Below are 23,332 nucleotides of genomic sequence, written 5' to 3'. Positions count from 1 at the left end.
CCCCCTCTACCTGCTGGTGTCGGTTTTGGTGCTGGCAGGTTTCGGAGCCTGCTTGTACTTCCTAGAGCCCGGGCTGCAGGATGCCCACAAGTGGAGCAACAAGACAGTCCGGCATCACCCGCTGGTGGCCAGTGTAAACTGCAGAGATGATGATAGCAATGCCCTGATATGATCGAGAGGGCGAGGCAGCAGGCCATCTGGACAGCGGTGCTGCCAGGACACCGGAGGGATGGGGAGCCAACACCTTAAAGATGGAGAGAGAGAACGGATGAGAGGAAAGATAGTGCGAGCCCTGTCGTATCATTCCAACTTTTCTCTGATCTCTGTAGATTTTTGCTGTAGACATCAGGGAAAACTGAAGCAGCGGGGATTTAAAGATTTTTAAAAATGAATCCAAATGCACAAGGAGGAGAAGACTACACGCAGTAAGAGATTGTGAGGTGATTGGAGGACCTGTTGCCCTTTACAAATGTGTTTGAAACCCGATGTAAATCTCATGCCATCTTATACCTGTGCCAACTTTTACATACGTTTTGTAATTCGACAATCACTTTACATATGTCATGGAGTTTACTTTTATTGTGCATTTAATTAGTGAAGTGAACGACATAAGTGCAATGAATTTGTTGCCAGCGGGGAGGGTTTTTAATCATCTCGCTGGTGATGTCGGCATGGCAGCTGCTGAGAAGCATGTGGATTGTTAGTGCCACTGTGCCAAAATGGTGTAGTAGTGACTTTATTAAAATAATATGTACTGAATAAATGCGACTGATTTATTCAAGGTGCCAAGATTATCCCCCTTAGATGGACCAAGATTACAGAACACCAGTGTTTGGTAATGCTCTAAGTGTGTGTTTTTTGTTTTCATCGTTTGTACTTGACAGCATGGTGAGGAATCTGTGGGTGTGTAACAACCCTCTGTTGATGATCATATGCTTCCTTTGTTCATACAAAAATAAAACTGTTTAACCCTCAGTTCTTTGGGTTTACTATGTATGTTTTAATGAAGTTAATAATACCTGAGAAAAGTGAAGTTTAAGATTTGTGGAGTCTATCTGCACCATGGGTGGAGGTTTCACCAAGTGCTTAAGTTCAATTTCAAGGTACTTCCATTTTACACTGCTTTTTACTTCTACTTCTCTGCATTCCAGAGGGAAATATTGTACTTTTTACTGCTACTACATTTATCTGACAGCTGGAGGTACTTTTTTTTTACATGAGAAGCTTATAAAATACAATACAAAAAAGTCCTGCATTCACATACTTTTGAATGCAGGACTCTTAGCTTGTAATGGACTATTTCTTCATTTCTACATTTGTTGTACTGTAAGTAAATGGTCTGAATACTTTTTCCACCTCTGATCTGCACTGCAATCAGGCAGAACACATTCAGACTTCCCAGACAGTGTGCGATGAACCGTACAAAATGAAGGGACCAGAGTGGGAGCGAAACAGTGAAGCCTCAGTGTCGAGGAATGGAGAGAATGGCTCGTCTGTGCCCACTACTTCCTACTGCTCTGTTCCCCGTCTCGCACTCTTTGACTTATTCACTCGCTCAGCGTGTCAACAACAGGGACAGAGCATCAAGCAGCAGGTTTGGGTCTTTTTCCTCATTTGTCATTTTAAGAACTTGTATTTTTCTTTGTCGATGTTTGTTATTCGGTGGAATGGAGTGAAAGTTATGGTTGTAGTGCATACCAGTCATATTGTTTCAGTTTCCATTGTTCGAAAAAAACTATACATTTACTCAAATGCTGTACTTCAGTACAGTTTTGAGATACTTATACTACTTTATACTCCACTGAATTTATTTCTCCGCTATAGTTATTTTGCAGATGAACATTTTACATAAAAAAAACTTTTAAAATATGATGCACTTTTACAAATTAGACTACCCGGCAGTACATGATGTAGATTTAAATGAACTTCACCGTGACCAGCTGCAACAGTAAAATGATACTTATTCATTAACTCATCAGTATTAACAATCTAATATTATTATATATAATAATTAAATATAAAAATTAAATATAATATAAAAATAAAATGGTCACAGAGGCCATTTTTCTGCATAATGAGTACTTTTAATACTTTAGGCACATTTTGCAGATAATTATGTACCTTCTCTCAAGTGAGATTTTGAATACAGGTTTTTTTTATTACTTGTAATGGAGTATATTTAGTGTGTTATTGCCATTTTTACTTAAGTAAAGGATCTGAATGTGTCATCCACCACTGTGGAGGAAAAGTCAGACTGTGACACTTGTTATAGAGACAACAGTTTGGTATACTGTATATCTAAGACCCTGATTGTCCTTTATTTTCCCCTAGCATCAATTTAATTAGTCCTTATTTTCATCTTCTTCTTCACAGCATATCTAAAGCAGAATGAGCATTTTTGACCATCTGGCACCTTTGATGCATCAAGTATCTGCCTCCTCCCGACAGACGAGCGAACATCCATCATTCTCTCTGTCACCGCCTCTCTCGCTCTCTTCTCCTGTTGTCAAAAAGAAGGCAATTCAAATCCCATCATTTGATGAGAAGGGACTCATCTATGAAAAACACAACACAAAACAGAAAGCCACTGACAGGTAAATTGAGCTCAGTTTTGTGTGCTATTTAATATTGTAAATATTGTACCAAATTCATTTTGCAGTTAAAAAATGTTCTTCCCTCCTTTGGCTCCAGATCTTTTGTTCCAATTTGTTCCGCCAAGACATCCAGTCAGCCATCTTGGAGTAAATCGTGTCAGCATTCGCAGAGAATCCATGGAGAAAGAGCTTCAACCCTCCCAAGGACCAAACCCAAAACATACAGCTCTCCAACTCTCTCTGCAAAGCGCAGCATCTCAATTTTTCCTGCTCCAAAGCCAAATTCCTCTCACACCCCCTCCACTCTGAAGCCAAAGCCAAGTGATTCTCTCCGTCTCCCTGCCTCACAGTCGAGTGATCTTTCTCCATTACTGCACCAGCCTCAGCCGAAGCCAAGTGTATCGCCAACTCTGACTGTCCCAACAACCAGACTGAGTCCATCTCCCACGTCCCTGTGCCGAGGGATGAGTTTGGATGGCCAGAGAGGAAAGCAGCCTTCTCCTGTTGCTAGAGAAAGACATGCTAGATCTATTACCATCTCGAACGCTAAAGTTTTCTCAAATGAGGCAAAGCATGGCATTCTCGACCAAGAAGCTTTACTGGACTTTACTCACCCTGACTCGAGAAGATCTTGTCCCAGGACAAGCAGAGAGTCTCGACATCAGACTCACTCTGAGTCCCAGAAAGAAGCAGCCACGTCTCAGAATTCCTGCTTATTGCACGGCAAAGTTGGTTTAAGTAAAAAAGAAAATTTTCCAAAAGATAAACCAAAGCTTCCGCCGAGGAATTTAGACTTTTCTGCAATCCCTAAACCAAAATCAAACATCAAACAGCTACAGAAATGTCTGCCAAGCGGAGTGACAGGTACACAAACATTTCTTTCAGAGTCTGAGGGGATAGAGTCTGCTAGTGTTGTTCACAGAGAATCTCAGTCAGGGTTGGATGGACTGGCTACTCAGAGGAAATGTACAGACTACCCTCAGAACAGATATTACACCCAAACTGCAGATTTAGCCTCCACTAAGAAATCATATGAACAAATGTGTTCTGAAAGAAGTACAGCTTCACCTATAACTCCTCACATGTCATTTTCCACGGAGCCTCTCTTAAGTCAGTCAACTGTTTCACCCAATATCGAGACAGGGAGAAGAAGATTTGACTTGCGCGATGAAACAAAAGTTGATACAACATTTCTCTTAGGCTCTAAACTCAGGAGACCTAAGGAAGAAAACGATGCACAGACATATACAGGAAACTCTTTGCCTGCACTCTCTCAACAAACTGGAATGTCCCGACACATCAAGTCCCCTCAGAAACACAGTTTCTGGTCTAAAGCTCGGAGCCAAACTGCCCAGATGGATGTACAGAGCACAGTATGTCAGTCTGCCTGTTTTTCAAAGGATTACAGCTGCCAGTCAAGAGACATCGGCCAGAAAACAGAAGCTTCTCAACATTCAAACAGATTGAATCAGTTTAAAACATGTCTGGTGGCGCCTCAGACACAGGAGGCCTCCCGAAGGGCCTCTACAGAGCGCACCACATCACAAACGGGACGCTCTTCCAAACCTGACATACCATCACAGAAACATCCGTTAGATCATCCGCAATCTCCCGCACTAAATAAAAACCACAAAGTTGTGAAACTCAGAGACACAGGGCTGAATCAAACTGATATTTTTGCACCAACTGACCACCACCGTGGGCCCACAAAGCTACCAGAATATCCCTCAGAGAAAAGCGTTGTAAGCCGGCCTCCGTCTCTGGCTCGCTGTCCATTCAACACAAACGACTCTGGCATCAGTTCAAGGGGGGTCTTTGACCTGCCATCCCAGCCACAGCACAGAGCGTACCAGAGACCAGAAGAGACAACGGCATCAACAACAGCTTCCCTTCCACCAAACCAAGTGGATTACCCTCTGGCAAACAGAGCATTTATCCTGGAGGAACCAGAGGACCCCTATTACGTCACCATGTATTACCCAGGTTCAGTGTATGTGGGTGAGTATCCAAACCATTTGGAAGACTTTGACTCTGCAAAGTCAACAAATTCATCAGAGCACACGTGACAGGGACTCTTTCATCTCTTGTTTTCTTTTTTAATCTGTTTAGAGTAGGAGTTAAATAATTTTCTATCTAAGGGGCAGGAATGCAGATGAGGGGGTGCTCAAAGAGGATAGCAGAGGGATTTAAGACGCCGCTGCTTATCAGCGGAGTAACAGACGCGCTGAAGAGCAACGTGACAGCGTTGGTTAGCAGACTCTATCAAAGTGACTAGCAGAAGAGGACATGCCAAAACAACTTTCCACAGGAGCAAGCAAACACAGCGAAAAGCATGCAGAAAGGCAAGCAAACGAGGGGCGAAAGAAGAGCAACTCAGAGATAAAGTGAGTGAGTGAGTGATTCACTTTCAGGAATAGTTCTCTCATACAATATCACAGCAACACTTGCAAATACTGTGTAAATTATTGCTTTTTAAAGTTAGGCTACCCCATTAAATCCTGTAGTAATATCACAAGACAGAGATAAAAAAAAAAAAAACAACAGTAAGTATATGTAAGGTGTCTACATCTCTCTACTGAGACCCACAGACGTATTATAAGGTCCTTTAGGATATCATGATGCAGGGGTTCCCAGACTTTATGGCTTGTGAACCTTTTAAGTGAATCAGTATTTACTAGTGATCCCTTTGCCACAGGTTGCACACTGTATGCCCATTTTTGTCTGGAGCTTTCAACTGTGTCACACAGTTTTCTTCAGTTTGCTCACCTGTCATGGAGATGGATCTGTTCATATGTGAGCTTAGCGGTTTTCCACAATAATATTTTTTTTTTTTAAAAGAAGAAGATTTAGAAAAAGACAGAAAAAACAAATGTTGTGTAGCAGAAATATGATATATATTCTTTGTTCATAACCTTGTGACCCCTTAAGTTGATCCTCTAGGCGGGTCCTGAACCCCGGGTTGGGAACCATTGTTGTGGTGATTTTAAATTATATTACATTTCACCACTGCTCAAATGTATTTAAGTGCATTTACTCAAGCACTGTTCTTAAGTAGAATTCTAAGTTACATTTCCTTTACTTGAGTATTTTCATGTTATGCTACTTTACAATTTTACTTATGGTATGCTACTTTACAAATATTGTACTTTTACTCGACTACATTTGTCTGACAGCTGTAGTTACTAGTTACTTTTCAGATTCAGATTTTTACATTGAGAAAAAAGAACAAGATAAGCTTCTAAAATACCATACATTTTCAAATATTACACCAGAGGTGGTGTAAAAAAACGATGTAAAAAATAACATAAATATCATATAACTCAGAGGGGCCAGGCTTGTGCGAAGGAGTTCTTTCTCTTTTGATACGTTAAGTCAATTTAGCTGATAATCCTGACTAGTAGGATTTTGAAGGCAGGGACTTTTATTTGCAATGGAGTATTTTTATAGTGTTGTATTGATACTTTGACTTAAGATTAAAAAAAAAGTCAAGGATCAGGATACTTCTTCCATCACTGCTTCGGTAAAATATCTCAGTACGGCTTCCACCCATACGGGAGAACTTTGAATAGCGAACACTGTATCCAGATCGAACTGGACTTCTTTTTCCTAATAATGTTAAAATCCAGAATATTCCCTGTAAGTAGTCTGTATCACTGGCAGGAGACACTGTACCAAAAAATGTCCCTTTGAGGGACATGTTATACTGCGCGTGCGCGCTGCATCTCCCCACTCCCTCTCCTCTTGTCGCCACGGTAACGGAGAAGGAGGGGGCGCTCACGGCCGGAGGGAAGGAGAGGAGAGGTACCCAGACTCATCACATGACCGCTCCTCCTCTCGCTATCTCTGTGCTGGATACACACCGTTTGTTGCTGGACCCGGAGCGAGATTAGATCAGTCAGACCACAAGGAGCAGATCTGCGGGTCGGTTGAAACGGACTCGGTAAGTGTGACGCTACGTCCGCGCTGCCGAGCCCACCGTGGCTAGCAGCTAACGGAGGGGGGGGGGGGCTGCCGCTAGCTGCTGTTATCCAGCATGGCTAGAGAGAGAGAGGGAGACAATGGGGTCGGCGGGCTGTGATGGAGCCAACCTCGTTTTTTGTATTAAAACAGATGGAAGCTGCGTTTGACTCCCACGAGCGTCTATCAGCAGGGAAACGGGTCGCGGCTTGCATGTCGCCAGAGCACCAGCGGTTCGTGTATGTTTCGGTCCTCAGGTGGGATGTGACCGCAGTATGTAGCTCAAAATGACTGCTGAAATAAAGCTGCAAATCTGTGGATACACTGTACGTGTGAAGCAGGGGCGGGTTCAGAAACTTTTGAATAAGGGGGGCCAGACTGGTGCACAGATTTAGTGGACAGGTGCATCATTGGAGCATAAATGTGTTAATTAGGGCTGCAACTAACGGTTGTTCTCATGAGAGATTAACCTGCCGATTACTTTCTCAATTCATCGATCAATCATTTGGTCTATAAAACAGAACATGTTGGGAAATGCCTATCATAATGTCCTAGGTCACAAGGTTTCATAATGAAATGTCTTGTTTTGTCCAACCAACAGTCCAATCCCAAAATTTTCAGTTGAATATCTGGTGAGACTGAAAAACACAACAATTTCTCACATCGGAGACATCAAATTTTTGACATTTTGGCTAGAAAAATTACGTTTCCGATTATTTGATTATCAAAACAGTTGCTAATTGACTAACCATTGCAGCTCTAGTGTTAACCCTCAAATTTAAAGCCATGGTTCTTGGCAGTAATAAACTGTACATTATTAATAGTTACATTGCTTATTCAGTGTAATAAATGAATGCCAAATTAGTAACTCTAGATATTCTAATATGAAATAATATCAGCTAATAGCGATTGTGATTTATAACTCAAAATTTCTAATGGACATGTACAGATCATTTTTACACAAAATTGTCTAAAAAATCTCCAATATTGATATATTCGCCAATATTCTTCATATAAATATATATATGAAGAATACTGCCCGATATATATATATAGGTTGGTGGGTTGTTGGTCCATTTGTAGTGGAGATTATAGGTTTTGCTCTGTATTTTATTGTTTCCGTTCACCTGCTCAGGGACTACAAAAGGAAATTAGCTACTGCAAAATTTGGTATAAAGCATCTTTTCTCTTTGTGTGAGATTAATCTGTTTATTTATTTTCACCATTTCCAAATTATCCCAAGCATCTTTTTCTGCATTAGGTTTTGTAAATATTTGTAATATAGGCGCATATCGGGCAATATATACTCCACTACTGACATATCTATGATAAAATCAGCTGACCGATATATCGGTCAGGCTCTAGTTGTTTCGCATCTTTCTGTGGCCACTTTCCAACAAAAATTGTTAAGTCAGTTCACACAGGGGCTCTAGTCCAGGGGTCCTGGGTCTTAACCCGGCATCCCTTCTCCATCCATAATACTAACAAGCCAACTACTGACTCTGGTAGGGGGGCACCAGGGTAGACAATCAGGTTTCGGGAGTGGGGCCATTGCCACCGCTGGCCACCCCTCTGGCCCCGTCCCTGGTGTGAGGGCAGTGTGGAGCGAGAGGGCAGGCAGAGAGGGGAGCAGAGCTGCATGACTACTGAGTGTTGTGAATCAAAGTGACAGCCACTGCCTCAGTGACCTGTATGATCTGTATCTATGACTGTGGCTTCACTGAGTTAAAGCATGGCAGCAGGCTGTTCCGTGTGTACACCCCGGATGGCTGAGGTTATCAACATCTTGGCTCAACCTTGTATCTGTTACTGTTACCACATGATTGTACTGTTTGCTTCACTTGAAAGGCTGGCTCATAAAAACAGGCTTTCTTGCTTACCTGTAGTGGTGTCAAAGCCACACGGATAGTGTTGGATTTTTTGCCCAAGTTTCTTCAAAATGATTAACTGATTATCAGAATAGCGGCTAGTAAATCTTCTGTTGATAGACTAATCGTCGAAGCTCTAGTACTCAGAATATTAAAAAGTTACATTTAGGGATCTACCAATCTGACTTTTTTGGCTGGACCGCAACAGCGGGGCCAGCCCTACAAATGCGAATGTTCCTGACTGACTGACTGACTGAGTGATAAAGTTACACTATTGGTCAGCCAAATGCCGTGTGATCAAGTGCTGAAGTTACATCATTGGTCGTTGCCCCTTTAAAGTGAATTGGCGCGTTCAGTTTCTATTGCATCATCAAGGGGAAGGTTACAGGCACTGTTGCCAATTTAGAGCCTTTGTTGCTAGATTTACTGATTTTTCACATCCCTTTAGTGAATTTTCTACACTAAAGTCTAGCAACTCTAGCAACTTTTTGGACAAACCATAGCTACTTTCTGTAGAAGGGAGTTGCCAGTATTGCCCCGCAAGTGCGAGGTCAGGCTTTCCCTCTGCGGACACATCTCTCTATGCGTCTCATTCAATTTACTGCACAGCAGCTACATAAACGTGAATGAGTTTCTAAGTCTTTCTCTGATTGTTCATTTTACACGCAAATATAGCCAAATCATAGCAAAGCCGTTGTCTAAAACTTTTGTGTATGGTGATTTTGTCAGACGATGTTGCAGTTATAAAAAGTTATAAAATTGTCACCAAGATATGTTCTAGGCAAAACTAAACTTGCAAGTGCTCTCTGTCAGAAAAACAATGTGATGGTGACTGTGTTTCTTAAATGACGATACCAATATATGAGCTAATTTCAGCTGATATGTCGTCCTGGCCTGTCCGACTTCTGATTAGCAACCTGATACCTGACATATAAAGATATCGTCTAAAAACTATCCCTATTATGCACCATTATGTTGTGGCTCACCATCAGTAAATTAAAGTGACAGCTGAAATCCTGAATTTTATAATGACCTTATTTGATGATTTGACTTTACTTGATGTACTGATGTACTGTATTTAATTTGGATCTGGCTGATACCCAATTAGATTATTAAGGTCAGATCCACATTAAATACAGTACATCGGAACAGAAACATCTGTTTTTAGAAACAAGCGAAACACATGAGAAAATATCTGTTTTATTTGGGTGAACCAGCTTTTTAAGCCTACTGCAACAACCCAATTCCTCAGGGTAGAACAAGTAAAGGGAGGAGAGGCCTCAGTCGCTCTACTGGCCTACTACCTCTTAACCATGTAGCAGTATTATATGTTGATGAAAAAATGTCTTATTATCCTCCTCTGTAGACATGTCAGACGTAGTTCCTCCAGAAGTGAGACCCAAACCAGCTGTCCCTGCCAAGCCTGCAAATGTGGGGGCCCCTTCCCCTTCCAGCCCCTACCCGCCCCAGGGGCCGGGCATCGGAGGAGGTGGCGGCATCTCTGCTCTTCCTCCGAGTAGCATTCCAGTCCCAATCGGGAGTCACGGCCCGGGCCACGGAACCAGTCATGTTGTTGGTCACGGTGTAGGACACATTGCAGGGCACGGCGGGGGTCACGCTGCAGCACACAGTGGAGGACATGGTCACGCCGGCTCCCACAGCTCCAGCGGGGGATCTACTCTGCTGGGGTACATTGGTATTGACACCATCATTGAGCAGATGAGGAAGAAAACCATGAAGACTGGCTTTGACTTCAACATCATGGTAGTCGGTAAGCTACAGTGGGATTTGTCTCTTGGTTTTTTTTTCTTGGTGAAAAGAAAAATTAGTTTAAGTTCTTTCTTCACACCTGGACACTTTTTGTCTCTATCATTTTCACTCACAGTTGTTTCCCCTCCCTCTCGTCACAGGTAACAGCGGTTTAGGAAAGTCGACTCTTGTGAACACCTTATTCAAGTCCCAGGTGAGCAGGAGGAGTGCAGGATGGGCTCGCGATGAGAAGATCCCCAAAACTTTGGAGATCAAATCAGTGTCTCATGGTGAGTATAGAGAGAGAGAGAGGTTCTGTTCTGTCCTTAGAGCCAGACATTTATAGAAGCATTTAATTTGACAGAGAAAATTAACGATCTTTGACCATGTTCTTAAAAGTCCCACATAGCCTACTTACAGTATATCAGTGCACCCGTGTAACTGCCAAGAAAGCTTGCCATTTATTTTCAGCTGAGTTACAAATGCACATTGCCAACTCCTGCATCTCCTGCAGGTACTTTGTATGAGATGCACTGATCATTTTTTACTGAGACTGTTTACCTACTGTCAAAGCCAATTTTTGTTATTTATTGGTCGGGTGTTTTCATGTGTTGTCTTACTAATCATACCTTATGGTGTCCTCAGATGGGTTTTCTGAAGACTTTTACTGAGAATCCATTCTCCTACTGACTGCCTTGTTCTGAAATAATTATATTTATTGAGAAACAAGGCTATGTTACAAACCCTGTCTGTTTGCAAAATATCCAAAAAATAATAAATGTATTAGGTTTGAATTGAGTATACAGATCACTGGCAAATGTCTGATCAGCTAACCAGATTTAAGGTGATGATCTGGGTCTGGGACTTCTTTTGTTACATGGTGTCAATGTTCCACTGTAAGTTCAAACATTCTTTATTTCCAGGCAAAGTTCACTGTGTCCATGGTACAAAACAGAATTTGCGAAAAGATGATCTGTCCAGACAGGCAACCAAATAAAAAAGGCAGAGAGGCAGAATGTTAAAAAATCAGTCAGTAAGAGGTCATAACATGCTGGCAGCAACAGGTAACAAGATAGCTGCCCCCCTAAGGCAGAATGCAGAATAGACAATCCGACAGGGAACTGAGGCTAAGGGGCACGTATGTGTATACATGTGCTGGGGGCTGATCAGGAGCTGGGTAACAGTTGTGCAGGTGGATGTGGGGGTCGGGTGGTGCTAGGTGGTGGGAGACACTAGAGACTACTGCAACACAAGGGGGGGAATATCAGGTTCTCAAGTGACAGGGAGAACTAGTAACTGACATGTTGACAACAGGAAAAATGATGCAGGATATTAAAGGATAGGTTCACAGTTTTTCAAGTTTGGCTTAAAACAATGATCAGGTTAATAGTCAGTCTGTCCAGGCCTTTACCTCATGTCTGTGTGTCAACTAATGCAGAAATAAAGGAGCTTGCTCGTCTTCGAGTCAGCCATAGGGACGTCTTCCAGCAGCTAATACTAGCTTGAAGCCTCGGGGCCTGAGGAGTAGTAGAACCAGAAGCGTGTTCATGTATTGGTTTACACCCGTGAGCTCCAAGCCTTGACTTTGGCCTTCTCTGATTGGTTAGAGAGGCGAGGCTCGCTCAAAAACTTTAGAGGGGATTATCTCTACACTGCTGCCAGGCTGTTCAGTGAGCCCGGGTCACAGAAGCCTTTGACAGCACCTCTCCGCATTAAGATGTGGTCTGGAGCATATTTCAACAAAAAAAAAAAATCAGAAAAAATGTACATACTGTAGCTTTAAGTCCCCCGATTTAGCTTTTATAAGCAGCATATAAAAACACATAACATATAAACAAACAATAAACTCCTGTGGGTGCCCATAAGTAGAGGCTGCTGTATAAACAGATAATGAATGACAATATAGTAAAACTCAGTTGTAATAATATAAAATATTAGGGGAAGTTAAGGTAAAGTCCACCTAATTTTACTAACTCTGACTGATGAAGCCTCATATGAACTTTGGAAACATTTTTCACACAGAGTGAAAACTTCACTTAAACTGATATCACATTAGGGAATCTCTTAATGCCCCGTAAGAACAGGAGGAATGATTACAGCAAGCACAACCAAATGGGCACCTGACTACTGTTTTGAGACAGAATTGAAAATTGGGAACATGTCCTTTAAGGCCTGGCTGTTGCCGTGACACCTGCTACAGATAATAACCAAAGCTGATTGTAAACTTCATCAAGGAGGCTGCAGGTTTGCCAAGAGATGTCAAGATTTTTAATTTTTATCAGCTAATATATAATGCCTCATGTGCCTAAATATATCATGTCAGTGGTCATGTGTCATATTTATCTTTAATAATGATAATTAATGATTTCTTGCAGTAACATTTCTGCATCAGCTGTGATGTAGCTGCATTTAGCATGTTGTTGTAGGGAAAATTAGCTAAATTTGGGGAAATATGGCATTAATTACAATTATTACACTTTAATTATTCAACTAGCGATATAATCCCAGAGTCAGCGTAATGTAACTAATAAACTGTTTCTCTTGGTGATCAAAGAAGAGTGTCTATAATGCACAAATTAAATGTGAAGGAATTAACTTTAACTTAGGTAGAAGAAGCAACAAAGAATTGGATATGTAAAGTGACTGGAAGTAAGTTACAGAAAACAAATGACTTTATATGTAGGACATTTATTACTGCACACTACTAACAAAGAACAACACAAACTAACAAAACAAAACACTAACTGCCCATACATTGACACTACAGGGAATGAGTACATTAATATAGAAACGACGTCCCCCCGGGGGACACTGTCCAGTAGAGGCCAGATGTAACATGCCTAATTGTCTTACTTTCAAGACAAGTTCCTAAATAACAGTATGTTGTAACTAAATAAGTACATTACTACTACATCACATGTTTATCTCTAATGGTAATGGAAAAACTAATACATTACTTTAACAGACATACAACTTGCAGAGTTTACCTATAAATGATAGTCAATTTCTAATAAAAGTAAGAATACAAATGTACATATTCAAACTATAACAAAGGTAGTAAAGTAGCGATATTATAGCATTTTTGGAGCAGACTGGAGAGACAATAAGAAAGAGGGGTCTTTGACATGTCCGTGGGAAGTGTTGTTGAGTAGCTGTGGTTACGTGACAGACCCACACTCTAGTGTGGTAGTACCATCCTCGGGTCTGTTGGTCCAAAAGTGAAGTCGGGTTCTCTTTTCTTGAAAAGCCTATTTTAAAGGATAATCCATTCTTCTCTGTGGAGGCTGAGAGAAGGTTGTAAAGGTCAACCAAGGGGCACAGCAGGGGGCTGCCCCCTGTTGCTAGCGGTGCCTGTGTGCCTTCAACCATGGCTTTCTTTGAATGTAAGGTTTGAGAGTGGCCAAATGGACTCTCATCTAATTTACAACTATGGGAGAGTCTAAAGGGGGGGCATCTTTTGGGGTATCCTGGAATGCATAATACCTCACAAACATTTATCTCTCGTGTTCTGCTCAAGAGTATCCTACACTGTTGAGTTAAATAATGAACGTTGACATTCTGTAATAAATAGTATGACCTTATTTCTGCAACCCCTTTATGACTAAAACTCTGACTACTTTATGACAAAAATGGTATTTAGTCATCGGTCAGTACAGATTGTTTTTGGACCAACGGATTTGCACTGGATCATTGACAGCTTTTACTTGACGCAAATGAAATGCTCCCGGGAGTAATGTGGGGATTTTCATAATGGAAAGAAGGAGTTTTTCTCTAAAACGAGGCTTGTTCAGATTTACTGGTCTCCAGCGCAAACAGTATTTCTTCACACATATACTGTAGGTGTCTCAAAACTTCTTTTCATTTTCACTGAGCTTTTGAAATGTCTCTTCTGTCTCACGCAACCTCTATCATCTTGCAGATTTTCTTCTACTTTCTCAGACTGCAGATTTAACTAATCCAGCCAGTCTGTCTTTGCAAGTCTCTTATCTCCTTTCTGCTAATATCAGGGACAAGTTTCACAAAGGAATTAGAGACTTGTCATAGCTGATGCTAGGAACACAGGGGAAAAGACCCAAATGGAGACACCAGTTAATGTTAATGTAGCTCAGGGATTTTTTTAAACAAAGAGAAACAACGGTTTATGGGGTGATGAGGCAGGTAAGGGCCAAAACCAGAGAATCAAGTCCAAATAGGCAAACAAATCCAGGAAACACAGGCGGGAATCCAAGTTTCCAAATAACTGGCAACAGGTCAAAACACTGGGAAAGCAATCAGAGCCAATGAACCAAGGAATGAAGCACGCTGCAACAAAACATAATGATCTGGCAACTGAAAGTGGGGAAGACGAGGATATATATACACACAAGAACTGAGGCTTGTTCAGACTGCAGGCAAATCAGATTTGTTTCTCAAATACCTTTTGGGAACTATAGCCATGTTTCTCAAAAATTTTTAGGACAAACTGTCTTCACTGTTTTTTTGCAAGTGATCCGATCGGATTTGTGTGTCCAGACATCACCAGTCTATCTGCATGGGTTTTGTGGTAATGACGTAGGCGTCAATAACTACGTAACGTCACTCTTGATATGCCAAAAAACAGGTTCGGTCTGGCAGGCTGAACAAGGCCTAATTAACTAATGGGCAGCAGGTGACACAAAAAAGTGGCAGGAAAAAATCACAAAGGCAAGAAGTAAAAGAACCAATGGACGCATGAGGTAAGAAATTTAAAAGAAAATAGCAAGCACAGGAAACAGGAAATGACAAACAAGACTGGTCTATAGATTTAGGCTCTCTTTGTTTGTCTAGCCTAGTTAGACAATTGCATAATGGTGAATTTTTACGAAATTTGAAGCCTAAAAAGTTTGCTACCATAGCACCAGACAATCTCAGAACTAAGAGCTCTGTTTCCATGGTTACAACCAATGACCCCTGCTGACAACTGACACAAAGAGGAAATCGTAGCTCAATCTGTGGTTTGTTGACAGTTTTGTGGGGCGAGAAATCAAAGTTGTTTCATTCATCACAAGCTTTGTGCTGGAATAGAACAGAACTGAGCAGCATAGGTCATCCATGGTATCTGTTTGAAAACAGTCATAAATTAGCTAGAGTTCATAGCAAAGTACTCCAATTTAAAGCCAGTGTGTATCACATTTTAAAATTTCTGACTGCGACGTCCCATCCCCCGTGTTAATATTAAATCAGACACTTTGGGAAGCAGCTATGCACGGCATTGATGAAATCAGTTGGTGACTCTTCAGTATGTAGCACACACTGTGCTCATCATGGCATCTGGGACTTGTGAAGTGACTGAACTGGCATTAACATACGACCTTGCCGATTTATCAGCACCAGGGCAACAGTGGTGATGTGTCAAACCCTTGGACTGGGCTCAGTGTTTGGTTTCCGCAGTTCAACATGATCCTGAACACATTGCCTGCAGTTGACAGTGACCTGACATACTTGTGCCCTTGCCAGTTAGAGATGCTGCCAGAGACACACAGCAGAAGTGCGGCATCAAAAAAATCCTGGCCAGATCGTTTATATTATATTTGCTGTGTTTATATCTTGAACGCCACTTCTCTGATTATTCCAAACCTAAACATTTGTTCAATATGTTGAATATTCAGATATCGAAAATGCATAAAATACAAATCAGTTGCATATCTTTTTTACAGTCATTGAGGAGGGTGGTGTGAAGATGAAGCTGACAGTTGTTGACACTCCAGGCTTTGGAGACCAAATCAACAACGACAACTGGTGGGTTTTCCAACTCCTGGATCATTAAATCCTCATAATTGTCATCATTACTGCCTTATTTTACCAAGACGTACTTTTCTCTTGTCACCTTACAAAACTGTATATTTAGTTCAGGACTGCATCAATGCATTTAGTTCCCCAAAACTACACTGAAAATGGTCCTTCTTGAGAAAACTGCTATTCTACTTCTCCCTCTCTTTTCTGTCTCAAGTGATCTTTTTCTCTAAAGCTGACATCTTCTCTCGTATCTACAGCTGGGAGCCCATTTCCAAGTACATCAATGAGCAGTATGAGAAGTTCCTCAAGGAGGAGGTCAACATCACCAGAAAGAAGCGCATCCCTGACACCAGGGTGCACTGCTGTCTCTATTTCATCTCCCCAACTGGGCACTCGTGAGTTAAATGTTATCAGAACTAGAGATTAGTAGAATAATCAGTCAGAGTATCTGATCTTAAAAGGGATGTGTTTTCAGTAATCTGTTGGCAAAGGCACCCCAGCTTAGAGAGAACAGCATTCATACACACACACACACACACACACACACACACACACACACACACACACACACACACACACACACACACACACACACAGAGTGTTCGTGTCCTTTATCCAAAAACATTTCATTTCACATTAATAAAGCCCTTATCAATTGTGTTACTTAATATTGCAGACAACACACACCTCTGTCTCTTCTCTGAACACCTCACAATTAGCTCCAGCTGACAACTGTGAAATCGCCCTGAAATGGATAAACGGATGCAGTCTTTTGTCTATTACAGCCAGTGTATCTCATCCCTCTTAGCCAGGGGTAATTGAGACCGACAGGATGTTTTGTGTGCAGGCAAACTAGAACTGGGACACAACCTTTTTCCAGTGATAAGCCCACTTTTCAAAAGCATTCACACTATAAATCTTTTGTAATTGCTCGAAGACCGGAGAAAGGTAATGAGACGTATGAAACATGACAAATAAAATCCCTCTGCCTACCTCTTCTATTTGTTACCCTGCATACAAGCTTTCTGGGAGAATGCCGGCCCCTAAATCTACCTACCAGCTAACTTTCCTTCTTTGTCTTCTCTGTTCTTTCGCTCTCAGTCTTCGGCAGCTAGACATCGAGTTCATGAAGCGCTTGAGCCACTCGGTCAACATTATTCCTGTCATTGCCAAAGCAGACACGATGACCATTGAGGAGAGACAAGAATTCAAACAGCGGGTGAGTTTCACCCAAGAGCCCAGATCATCCCACCAAGGGGGATGATAAATCGGCTTATTGCAGATAAATTGTTAAGTGTTATTGTTATTGTTGTTATTGTTAAGTGTCTCCATTACACTGTTTGTCCACCAGAGAGCACTGTCAGGTTTTTCAACTTTCAACTCAGTACATATCTTAATCTTAAAAGCTGCTGTAATCAATATTTGAATCAACATTTTTATATCTACAGTGAATCAAATGACTACATGTAATGTGAAATGAGTAGCTGCAGAGAATTATCACCTATCTCCAGAGTTCCCCTGAACTTTACAGAGCGTTTTAGCATCTTTTAACTAATTGTTTTGGTTTTGCATCCCATAAGTTAACAGTTTTGGTTCAGCCTCACTGCTTTCTTCAACATTGTTTCTACATCCAGCATTCGTTCAGCAAAAAAAAAGAACCGGTCAAGACTAAAACAGATATCAAACAAGAGCGAACATTATTTGTCAGATGGTCTGAAACATGGATCCAAAAGAATGCTAATGTTGCCCTATATGTGCTGGCTGTGTAAATAAGCCACTGTTTGCAAAGAAGTTCATCATATCAACTTAACAAGGGGATAATGTCAGTGTTGTGTTTACAGCTTGTTTCCACTGCCCCTAAGTGGCCAAACACAATCAATTAATGCAGGTTTAAAAAACAAAAACAAAAAAATATCAGATATCAGTTTGTTGGGTTATTTAACTCTCAGGTATCGGTAGTCTGCCTAAAAAATCCAGTTTCGGCTATAAATCCCAGAACCTTTTCAGTGTGTCGAGCATACCTGTGATTTAAGGACAGGGCCCAGATGAAGATTTGTCACATGAAGAGTTTTTTGTTTGTTTATTTGTTTGTTTGTTTGTTTCCTGGCTTTGTGTTGTGCTGTAGGTAAGAAAGGAGCTGGAGATGAGCGGGATCGAGTTTTACCCACAGAAAGAGTTTGATGAGGACATGGAGGACAAGAGCGACAATGACAAAATCAGAGTTAGTGGTTCTGTTCTTTCTTTAACACGCATTTGTCCCATGATTTTTCCTCCTCTTCAAGAGAATGACTCTCTCCCAGCTCTTCTGTCCACACAGCTTGACCAGCTCTCTCTCACCCTCATGCACTGCTTCCTCTGACTAGAATGTCAGGGCACTGGGAACTGTTGCGTATTTGTTCCTTCTCATAAACGTTGCGCGGCCCTCTTCAGTACACTGAAGCGTGTTGAAATGTCTGTCCATAGGAGGCAATGCCCTTTGCTGTGGTGGGCAGCGACAAAGAATATCAAGCGAATGGCAAACGAGTTCTGGGAAGGAAGACAGCATGGGGAATCGTAGAAGGTGGGTGATATGGCGTTCCTTTATAAGTAACATTTAAAGTCCCTATGCCACAGAGGTGTTATTGATAGTCTTATGTAAAGGACTTGAAATAAATGATATGCCATCTGATACTTTTTTTCTTTTTTTTTTGTTGCAGTGGAAAATCCCAACCATTGTGAGTTTGCTCAGCTGAGAGATTTCTTGATCAGGTAAAATGGTGTTTTAAATAGTATATTGAAGAGTGTAGAAATCGCAAAGCAATGCAATAAGCTGGAATTAAGGAGCAGTTAGACACAATGGGATTTTACATATGGGGAAACATTCTCTGCATTATAGTATTGTAATAATTATGTAAATCAGGGGTATTTTCAATGTCAAATAATCAAGTCAGTTTGTTTCTTTTATTCTGGGCGATTTGTGATTTATTTTGACAATTTCTCAGAGGCCAAAGTGACATTTTTAAAACCAAAATAGAAGCCAGTTGATTTTATTTAATTCGATTATTTAATCATCCCATTATTTCAGCACTTAAACATATTTATTTGTAATTGACACATAATTTTGAAATTACGGATGTATAATTATTTGCTTGTATGAAGTTATATTTTACCAGTTTTACTCTTTCAAATCCCGTTGCTCCAGATTACTTCCTGGGTCCAGTTATTCTTTTGCAGAGGGCAGGATTTTAGCACTGTATTAAACTAAAACATAAAACTCACTAAACTGTATTTCAAAAACACAATAACACTAATACCTCCCTGTTTCAAGTAGAGGAATACATAACCAGTAATGTGCCCCCTCTATGTTTCCGTCTGTATCCCTCTTTCTCAGGTCTCACCTGCAGGATTTGAAGGAGGTCACTCATAACATTCACTATGAAACTTACCGTGCCAAGAGACTGAACGAGAATGGAGGTCTGCACCCCATATCCTCCAACGACACCCAAGAAAGTAACCTGTAGTCAATCATTCAGGGGAGGAGTTTAGACAGAGTGAGAGTGAAAACAGTCGAATGAAGCTGATAGATTAATCTACAGAATATTATAATCAGTCACCACAGCATCGCTGCATGCCTGGAATACATTCTATCTGTAAAAGTTGGTGTCATTTAATTGTCATTTTTTTCTGATTCCAAACTCCACCCATCGTTTAATCCACTTCCTTCCCCACGTCATCCTGACACATACACATATCAAACCCCTCTAGTTCCATTTCAGAGTCATCCCTTTGAATATCTGGATGAAAGGACAGGAGACTTAGTGCCCTTATAAAATTAAAATTTTATCTACTGCCAATGCCTTGTCATTTATCATTGTCCGGGTAGTATGACCTTAGAAAGTAACGTGTTATTATGTGTATAAGAGGCTTATTTTTAAGTTTTAGTGTTGTGTAGCAACTGATGTCTGAATTCGGACAAATGAAATGATTTGCTCTTAATATAAAAATTATAATTCCTGTGTAGTAGTGATGCATGAGCCAGCTCTGCAGTTGACTCTGTACAGATTGCTTTTTAAAAATTCTCATCAGCAGCTGTTCATTTAAAGAAAGAACCCCCGTGGCTTTATTGTCAGGAGGGCTTAACAAACACTACGAGCACTGCTATCTCCTTCTATACCCACCCTCATGAAGAAAACAAATGAAATCTCTCTCGTCAAAGTTTCATCGCTCTGTTTAAGTTTGTGCATGTTTACAGAGTCCATGGGGTGCCTGACTGTGCGTACTCTGGATTTTTTCATTCCATAATTTACATTAATGGAGCAAAACACAACCTGAAAAGTTTGGGACCGTGCAGAGGAAAGGAGAGTTTTCCAGCAAATTTGTGCTGTGCTCACCTGCATTGGATGACTATGTTCTTATTTTTTTTTTTATTTCTGGAGTCAGATGTACTTTGTGACCCATTCTGCCACTTAAATTGACAATGAGCACCCATTTTAATGTTAATCTAAAAACCTGCAGTGTTTGATTTAAAATGTATTTGATGTATCTTTATAGAAATAAAAGAGTAGCATGGCCAATAATGCCATAAAAAAAAAATTAATTTCACATACAAGTTCACTCAAAAGGAGTAAGTCATATATAGTGTAAATCTGTCATTGAAAACCACTAGCCTTTGCCCTTTTTTTTTTTTTTTTTTTTTTTTTAAATCTGGTCGGCTTGGTTGATTTAATGCATTTTTCTCTTCATTGTATCCACTTGCCATTCATGAAAAGATTATTGTCTGACCCAAAAGAAATCCAATCCACTGGTGTAATCAGTATGCCTTTGCAGCAAGTGTGATAACGACAAGTCTGAACAGATAACTGAAAATTATTATTATTTTTAGTTTGATGTCATTTGCCATGCGACATATTTTTGGCCATAGCGGAGCTCTGACTCGGAGACGAGGACAGTATTTTGCATGGTTTTGTGTTAAAGCAAGTTTAACATGAAATTCCTTTGGTTCACCACTTGGTGGTAGCACTCTGCCACATAAAAGCAGTGACTCAAAAGAACTAGAAATAGGCACTTGGACCAATTTTGTATCCCGTGCTGACATTGCGACGGTTGAGATTTTTAGGTACGTTTTTTTATATCTATCAAATCCAGTCCCATCTGGTGAAGTTTACAGAGTTCTGGTCCTCCACTGCTGTCAGTGAAAACTAATATATCACTCCAGATCAGGTTTACACGAAGCTTTAAACTTTAACCCAATGGTATGCACTCAATGCGTAGACGTAGTTATTCACTATCAATAAATTTATTTAGTTGTAAATGTGTTTACCAAGTTTTCTTCATGAACTCAACATTTATACTGCAGCAGATCACAAAAATGCCAAAAATACAAGTTATTAAATCTTTCAGTATCTATCAGTATTTTTGTTTTAAGTTAAATCGTCATTTTTTACAATCACACAAGTGATTGTGCGATTTTGATATGAAATGTGATTTCTGCAACAAATGATAATAGTTGTCTGTGATTTTAGTGCAGTCAATGGTTTTCAAGCAGAAATTTGAAAGTGTTTATGTGTGCATGCTTGTATCCATATTGCCTGTTTGCTTACAGCCAAACTGTTCAGACATCACTGCAAATTTACATCAACTTATCAACTATTTCTGAGTGTGTGATGTGTACATTAAATTCCAATATCATGAGGCAAAGCGCTGCTGTCCTAACTCCTGTAACTAAACTGACGGCCCACTATCCACATCTCACTCATCCCTCTGAATCAGTAAAACTTCACAATGGAAATTTTTTCAATAACCACTTCTATCAAAGTTACTGTCTCACATTTTGAAATAATTTCTAGTGTTACATTGGGTTATTTATACATTGTCTTATTATTGTAATTTATTCCTTATTTAATAAAAGCACATTTTCATGTTTTTTGAATGAGCTTTTTTCATGAATGTCTCAATAATGATTGATTTACATGATGTATATTATAAATATTTATATCATACACGCAAAATGCTCAAATCAATATTTGTGATATATTTGCTAGCATTATCTCAGTTTTGGAACTATTGCATAGATTAATTCCTGCAGGTATATCACGAATAATGATAATATGAGTACATTTTAGGGGAAAATCACTCATCTCTGTGATTGCATGCTAAGTAATCAATATATAAAACCACAACACTGAACAAACAGTGGGGTTGCTAATTTGTTTAAAGGAATATGACTCCTTTCTTGCCACCTGCAAGGCTATTTGTAATGATCAGTGGTAATGTCAGTCAAGAAAAGGCCAGGTATGGTACAGAAAATGACTTTTGATATCCATCGTAAACTGCTTGAGTTTGGTTCTTGACCACCTGTGGGTATGCAGCTCTCAGCCCCCTGGATGCAGAAACATCCCTGTTAAGTCCCATTCTGGTTTTAATGGGGTGCACTCCCCTTAAACAACCCTTTGTAGTGTCTGCAATAAATTATGCATGTTTTTGTAGGCAATGCAGGTGACTATTCCTTGACCTTAACACAACTTTAAATGCAGTTCACCACTGCATTCTGAAAAAGAAAGATGGGCCGTGAGGGAGTATTTTTGGAAAGGTCCTCCATTGAGTTTTTAATCTGTTTGAGAGGAGTTTTGTCTTGTATCTCTTATTACCTTTGTGCCACCAACGTTTTCTCTGTCTTGTGGTGTGCCACAAGGTTCCATTTTGGGTCCGATGCATTTGTTTCCAAATAAGTTTCAACTGTATGATCATTTTGGAGGATATAGTTTGTGGCACTGTTGAACAGTACTGCATTATAAAGAGAGGTTATTTTGCCCTCCCTCAGTGGTATAAATGAAGTGGACAAAATAATAGAAACACCTGACAGTATAAAACAATTCCAACATAACCATAAATTACTTCATTCAAAATGATCATACAGTTGAATCAACACCTAAAAGAGTTACAACAAAAACTGACAAACTTCATTACAAACTTCATGAAGGTAGGACTTATTGCAGGACTGTTGTATTAGTGTATATCATATTCTCTAAAATACACTCAATAGTTATTGTGCTTTGTCAGTTTACAGCAAGGATGAAATAAACAAAAACTTTTAATACAAATCATTATAACTTTATCTTGTACCGCTTGTTTGTGCAGTATGGCATGACCGACACTCTAGCATCATCACAGAAACCCATGGCGCAGGGGGACGCACAACGCAGAACAGGGTATGCCACTGTCCTGTTTTTATGTAAGCATCAGTGTATGAAGAGGTGAAAACAAACCTGAATCTCTGTGACCCATAGTCACTTATTATAATAAGCAAGTGTCCTGGTCTCCTTATAGCTGGCTCTTCAGGTGATGAATCAAGCAAAGTTATATTAAATCCAGAGCAGCTGTTGAAAGCAACTTTATGTAGTATGTTTACATTTAATACCAGCGCTACTCACT

The 23,332-nt window shown here is 40.3% G+C and overlaps 1 protein-coding gene and 1 long non-coding RNA gene across 5 annotated transcripts; one reads left to right on the top strand and one right to left on the bottom strand.

Annotated features, from left to right (window-relative positions):
- Positions 1-66: 66 nt before the first annotated feature.
- Positions 67-4,532, bottom strand: LOC120800085. Its single transcript, XR_005708935.1, has 3 exons — positions 2,644-4,532; positions 2,414-2,500; positions 67-244 (listed from the first exon to the last, which is right to left on the bottom strand). It is a non-coding gene; the product is annotated as an uncharacterized LOC120800085 (long non-coding RNA).
- sept3 (septin 3) lies at positions 4,438-20,559 on the top strand. 4 transcript variants are annotated; one of them, XM_040145890.1, is made up of 10 exons: positions 4,438-4,592; positions 9,786-10,190; positions 10,330-10,458; positions 15,844-15,925; positions 16,180-16,317; positions 17,024-17,141; positions 18,048-18,143; positions 18,386-18,482; positions 18,619-18,670; positions 19,293-20,559. In XM_040145890.1, exons 1-10 carry the CDS (start codon positions 4,565-4,567, stop codon positions 19,420-19,422), a joined length of 1,275 nt encoding a protein of 424 aa, XP_040001824.1. In that variant the 5' UTR covers positions 4,438-4,564; the 3' UTR covers positions 19,423-20,559. The 4 variants fall into 4 exon arrangements, with proteins under 4 accessions (XP_040001824.1, XP_040001821.1, XP_040001822.1 ...); XM_040145887.1 differs by lacking the exon at positions 4,438-4,592 and adding an exon at positions 4,650-4,978; XM_040145888.1 differs by lacking the exon at positions 4,438-4,592 and adding an exon at positions 4,650-4,986.
- Positions 20,560-23,332: the final 2,773 nt, after the last annotated feature.

This window comes from Xiphias gladius, chromosome 15 (assembly GCF_016859285.1).
Source record: "Xiphias gladius isolate SHS-SW01 ecotype Sanya breed wild chromosome 15, ASM1685928v1, whole genome shotgun sequence".
Taxonomy (NCBI): Eukaryota; Metazoa; Chordata; class Actinopteri; order Istiophoriformes; family Xiphiidae; genus Xiphias; species Xiphias gladius.
The sequence above is the reverse complement of the archived record's forward strand: the minus strand, read 5'-3'. Positions and strand labels throughout refer to the sequence as shown.